The sequence below is a fragment of the Cydia amplana genome, chromosome Z (assembly GCF_948474715.1).
Source record: "Cydia amplana chromosome Z, ilCydAmpl1.1, whole genome shotgun sequence".
NCBI classification, from domain to species: domain Eukaryota; kingdom Metazoa; phylum Arthropoda; class Insecta; order Lepidoptera; family Tortricidae; genus Cydia; species Cydia amplana.
In genome coordinates, this window is record NC_086096.1 from 32,588,348 (window position 1) to 32,594,265 (window position 5,918).

Genomic DNA, 5,918 nt, shown 5'->3' on the forward strand with positions numbered 1-5,918 from the left:
ACTAATTTGGAATATTAACTCCGAGGGACAACGTCGTTCCGTCCGGCATAGTTGAGTAATTGACTTATTATGTGGAAGAATCTTGATACTTAATGACCGAAAATTGTATTCATTTGAAACGCCGAAATGATAAAGAGACAAATTCTATATTTGTATGTGGTATATTAAAAAATAAGGTATAGATACGTAGCTCGTAGGTATGCTATTTATGGCCGTACCTCTTGAGCTTATTGTAGGAGTTCCTATCCCAACCAAGGGGGATAGATTCTGATATAGGTGCGTTATATTTTAGAAATACTGTAGGGGGCTCGACACAAGAAGCCCCTGGCTCATTCAAATGAGCATTACTCCCTAATGACAGGAATGCCGTCGAGTTTGGTGATCTGCGGAAGACGGTTGGAGGCTTGGGTTCGCCAGGTATCCACGTCGGGCTGACTGTCACATACAGGGTTCCCACTGAACACCAGGTCTCTCAAGGCTGGGCACTCCTGATGGAATAACAATATTTAACTTGCAACTTATTTATTTAATCTTTATTGCACAATGGAGGACTTAAAGCCCTAGTAGCCGGCGAATAAATACTTTGTCGAGGCTGAGCGGAAACTGTATGTAACTTTATACCTACCAGTGGCGGCGCGTCCATAAAAGCCTTGGAGGATATAATCAAACGGAGACGCCAATTTTCTACGTAATTTTCTGTACAAAACAGTCTGCCGATTTTTGCGGGGGAGGGGAACGTCAAATGTATGCGTAACGTAAAAATAGCCATGTCAGATAAACGTCAGTCCATACATTGTGTATGACCGTTGGCCGCCTATTTTCGACAGAGGGGAAAGCCTGTTAATGGCTACTCCGTTTAGTTGTATCCTCCAAGATAAAAGCCGACTCCCACCGGCTTGCCTGTATTTGGACGTTTGAGCAGACTTGTAAAGGAAATATGTAAGCCAAATTAGCCCCGGCTTGCCTATGGATATGTTTGACGCGCCGCCACTGATACCTACCTACCATAAGATAGAGACAAACCAAAGAAAGTCTGCAGCGCAATAATTTGACATCGAATTAAAAAACTACATATGGCAATGTTTTTTAAGCAGTCAGTAAACGTCATGCACTATGGTATGTTTGTCAAAATCGTTTAAATATTCATTGTGTTTTGTGATGAACGGAATAAACATGGTGAAACCTTACAAAACCGGCGTGCGGGAGTTACTTTTCCGCGTGACGAATAATTTTACACTTGTAAAAAGTCAGCACGAGGCGATTCAAGCTGAAAAACGACAATGTTTACAAAATTTGGAGTTGATGACGGGTAAGTGGAATGAAACATCTTAATACTTCACCATATGTACCTACTTAGATAATATAATATTGGTTTAGACTAAGGTTTCACAGCAAATTGAACACACCTAATAGGTATAGGCATACTTATGAACTTCCTCTAACATTTCGAGAAACTCATTGGTACTAGCCGGGTTTTGAGCTCGAACCCACAACCTCCATGCTTATGCTCACGGCATGGGTACCTACTAGTTAAAGCTAAAATTAATTTTTAATATACAGGGTGTCCCAAGAAGTAGTGATATACTGAAGCTGGGAGGTAGAGGACCTAGAGGGCTATCTGAATCACCCCCATGTATGTTCCGCGATTGTTCGTATTTTCGGAGTTATGATTTTTTTTAATTTTTCACCTATCGCCGAGTACGATGAGATTTTTATTTATGGTGACGTGAATTATTGCGGTAGATGCTTGATTTTTTTTGTGTGCTAAGCTGATAGATAGGCCAATTCAGTATGGCAACATTTACTATCGTTAGATCTTTGAATGGAATTAAAAGAAAATTAATGCCAAGAAAGATAAAATTACCCAGTATGTTCACAACTTCAAGGGCGCTTAGAAAAATAAAACATTCAGTATATCACTACTTCTTGGGACACCTTGTATGTTTATTGTTTTAATGGTTTATTTCGTTTTTTCGAAAACTTTAGTTCGCAAATTGCGGGCAATTTCTCTGTCAATCTAATTACGCCTTAATGGGAGTAAAAGAGAAAGATGCTCGCATATTGAGAACTTCGGTGTTCGCGGTAGGCCCTCTGTACCTATTTACCGCCGTCGCGGATATTACAAAAGCTTATTAATTTTGATGAAGCCAAATGTCACATTCTCCCAATATTATTTATCAATTTAGTATATGTCTACATATTAATAGTGACATCTATTGTTGGAATGAAATTTATTTTACCATAAAAATTAAGCTGTGCATACAGCTAAATTTTTTCATAGACGGTAAATATGGTAGAAATTTCACAAGTATCAAGACTATTTAATCCATTTTCTGTGGTGTTGTCGCATACTGATTTTTAAAAACTACTTTTAATCTAGCGCTGCAGACTTTTTTTGGTTTGTCTCTAATATACAACGTGTCTCTAGTCTATGGAAATACCCTGAGTATACAAATATGAAACAATGATAATATATACACCGTGGACTTTAAACCCGACAGATTTTAAAGGTGTATTCTTGACCATATTTAGAGACTAAAATGTCATTCAAAGTTTCCTGAAATCGATCTTGTTTTAGAAATAATGACAAGTTTTGTGAAAATTTGTTTCAGTACTAACTTACTTAGTGAAAAACGCCTTTTAGCTGTGACGCTGCCACTACGTGACTTGGTTTAGACATACATATATATACATCTACTGACAGACATTAAAGTTTTAAAGGAAACTCGCAATTTTTACTTGCAATGAAAAAAAAATTTTACTTACCTAGCTATTCGTCGTAATGTTTGTTTTCGCCAAGATGGTACATGTAAAGAAATAGTGTCGTGCACAGAATACTAGAAAAAATTTTTTTTTGCTGGTTTTGACCAAAACTCATAACATTTTTTGTTCCTTATGACTTATGACCTCAGGAATGCGTGGTTAAAATTTGTCGGGTTTAATTGGCCCACGGTGTATGGTACACATACCTGCATACGGTTAAATTCAGCCCATTCCTTGATCAGCGCGTTTGACAAATAGAACACACGTAAGTTTTTCATCGCTCCTATGCCTTTCAGCTTGTCTATGGGATTGTAGCTCATCCACAGCTCTTCCAGCGTATCGGCGACTGTCTCCTTCAAATTGTGATAGTACGTTAATCATCCAAATATTATATATCCCTCTAATATATAACTTACGCTATCTAACGCGACCTAAATTGTAGCCCCAACATGTAAATCAACATGCAAAAAAACATCAAAGAACGATAGTTCAAGCCTCGGACAGATCATGCTCTATTGAATGACACTTTAGATACCCACACTTGTATGAGAAAATTAAATGTTTTTAATAACGTACAATTCCTGCCAAAGATTTAATGTTGTTCCTGCCCAAGGACAGTATCTTCAAATTCTTCATGCCTGCGATTCCAGCTATTTTGTCGATCATATTGGACGATAAACTCAGTTTCCTGGAAACACAACATTAACGTTTTAAATACAGGGTGGTTATAACACGATTGATTGGCAACTGGAACTGGAAAACTACTTTTCCATGGAATATTATTTTCTTATGAGACACGATGAAGTGATCACATTTATGATATCTTTATTATAATTGGTCAACCAGATCTTGACAGTAGAAAAAGGCGGCAAATTTAAAAAATGTAGGCGTGAGATATCGTCCCATAGAAAATTTGAATTTCCGAATATGGTTGGCCATCTATACCTACAGCGGACCTAGCGTTTAATGCTAAGTCAGCATCCCTCTATTTAAACATACACTGAAGATTTACAAGTTAGGGATTTGGAGAAGACAATTGTTTTAAATTATAGTTTACCGAATTTAGGGTAGTGTATCATAAAACGAGCGTTGTAGTTCATAATCGGGTGGAGGACGAGTCACACTCCCCGTTGTTCAGTTACTTTTAGGCAGGTATTACATACATTCCAAAAGGTTCTCATGAAGCATGTGCCTAATAAGTACATATAAGGTACTATATAGTGAGGACAGATTTTTATAATATGCAAATCAACATTGCATTTGATATGAATTCTGGTAAACTTTTGATGAAAACAAAATTGCTCGTTTTTGTCAGGAAAAGGCTCTTGGTAAGTATACTAATTTCACTATGAATAAACACGTTATTAACACCTATGTATCTACCTATCTCGAAATGGTTAATCCCGTTAGGAGAAGTTCCCAAAAATAAAAAAACATTGTATTACTAATTCGTTGGTCACACGACACAACCTTCAAATACACTGTATTTGGTATTTTTCGATAATCTAGCTTGAAAATCAAAGAGAACATTATCCTTCCCTACCTACTTATAGGGCAAAAATGTATATCATCAATACTCACAGCTCTGTACGTCTACTCCGACGAACACTAAGTATCTAAGTATACGATTTAGAAACAGGTACCATGTGGCTGCTAATGCTAATGGGCGTTTTTAGGGTTCCGTAGCCAAATGGCAAAAAACGGAACCCTTATAGATTCGTCATGTCTGTCTGTCTGTCTGTCTGTCTGTCCGTCTGTCTGTCCGTCCGTATGTCACAGCCACTTTTCTCCGAAACTATAAGAACTATACTGTTGAAACTTGGTAAGTAGATGTATTCTGTGAACCGCATTAAGATTTTCACACAAAAATAGAAAAAAAAAACAATAAATTTTTGGGGTTCCCCATACTTCGAACTGAAACTCGAATTTTTTTTTTTTCATCAAACCCATACGTGTGGGGTATCTATGGATAGGTCTTCAAAAATGATATTGAGGTTTCTAATATCATTTTTTTCTAAACTGAATAGTTTGAAAATACGGACGTGTAAGGTCTACTGGGAAAATCGTAATTTAGTTTTTTGCCTCTATGTCACTCTTGCATAATACAAGCAATAGAGGCAGACAACGAAATTTTGATTTTTCGGTTTTCTCGGCAGACCCTCAGGTTGCACTGACTCGCAAGCGACTAGCGTTGAGAGAACTCCGTCCATTTTCTCGATGGGTGGCCACTGGAACTGGAGCTCTATCACCGTGGCTTCTGTGGCCACTTGCTCCTTTGCCTTCTCCCACCGCGCGAGGGCTTCCTTACACGAAGTCGGTTTCAAAGCCATTTGCAGGGTTTAACTGAAATAAAGTGAGTAGACTTAGAGATCTACCTACCTAATTACTTGTGAGTTACACAAAATTATTATCAAGTAATAGCAGGTATATGGCCGTAAACTTTACCTTAACTTTCGTAAAAGTAGAATTAAATTAGTAGTTGTTTGACAAACTACGAATGACGTTTAATAAACAATGAGACCTCTTTTGAATTTTTATTTGTTAATTTCATGTTTAGGTATTTGTTTAAGTGTAGTATAAGAATTTGAATCAAAAATCGATTGAAATTCATTATCATTTTAATGTAAAAAAAACTACTAAAATTGTGGTTATACAGCACAAGAAATAAAACTAGCTAGTATTAAAAATAAGTAAATTTATGTCAAAATACACATCTTTCCCTTCTTGACAGCTAAACCGATTCGAATTTTAAAATTACACACCTTTATAAAAAGCCAGTAAAAAGCTCGCATTGACCGTGCAGTACGAACTCCTTAGTGCATAATAGTGTTTTGAGTCATACCTTGATGTCTCAAATTCAACTTTATTTTGAATATGTTTAAATTACAATTGAATGTAACGATGTGGGTGCTTTTGATAGGGAAGCGGCGTAGATCTTTGGAGGGTTTTCCCGGATTGGGGTCGTCCCAGGGTCGTCCCGGTCGCGAAATCACGTCGCGCCCTCGCGCCTCCGGTCGTCCTCTTTGTTTGTTCAGTGAATTTCAAGTGCACTGATTTTGCGGTCGCTACGTTTAGGGTCTACTGTATGAGTAGGGTTTTGAGGATCAAAGTTATGACTTCGATATGGACGTATTCCGATGGATAAGATTGTTGCC

The 5,918-nt window shown here is 37.4% G+C and overlaps 1 protein-coding gene across 1 annotated transcript; it reads right to left on the reverse strand.

Annotated features, from left to right (window-relative positions):
• Positions 1 to 212: 212 nt before the first annotated feature.
• Positions 213 to 5,111, reverse strand: LOC134661142 (dynein axonemal light chain 1-like). Its single transcript, XM_063517092.1, has 4 exons — positions 4,939 to 5,111; positions 3,340 to 3,451; positions 2,970 to 3,116; positions 213 to 488 (listed from the first exon to the last, which is right to left on the reverse strand). The coding sequence occupies exons 1-4, from the start codon at positions 5,091 to 5,093 to the stop codon at positions 345 to 347; spliced, it is 558 nt and encodes a 185-aa protein (XP_063373162.1). The 5' UTR covers positions 5,094 to 5,111; the 3' UTR covers positions 213 to 344.
• Positions 5,112 to 5,918: the final 807 nt, after the last annotated feature.

What these genes read in the sequence shown, in the direction of transcription:
- LOC134661142 (XM_063517092.1), bottom strand. Translation starts at nt 5,093, where the DNA reads ATGGCTTTGAAACCGACTTCGTGTAAGGAAGCCCTCGCGCGGTGGGAG. An exon ending in TCAACGCTAGTCGCTTGCGA is followed by an intron (nt 3,452 to 4,938) that starts GTCAGTGCAACC and finishes TTGTGTTTCCAG; the next exon opens with GAAACTGAGTTTATCGTCCA. An exon ending in TTAAATCTTTGGCAGGAATT is followed by an intron (nt 3,117 to 3,339) that starts GTACGTTATTAA and finishes CACAATTTGAAG; the next exon opens with GAGACAGTCGCCGATACGCT.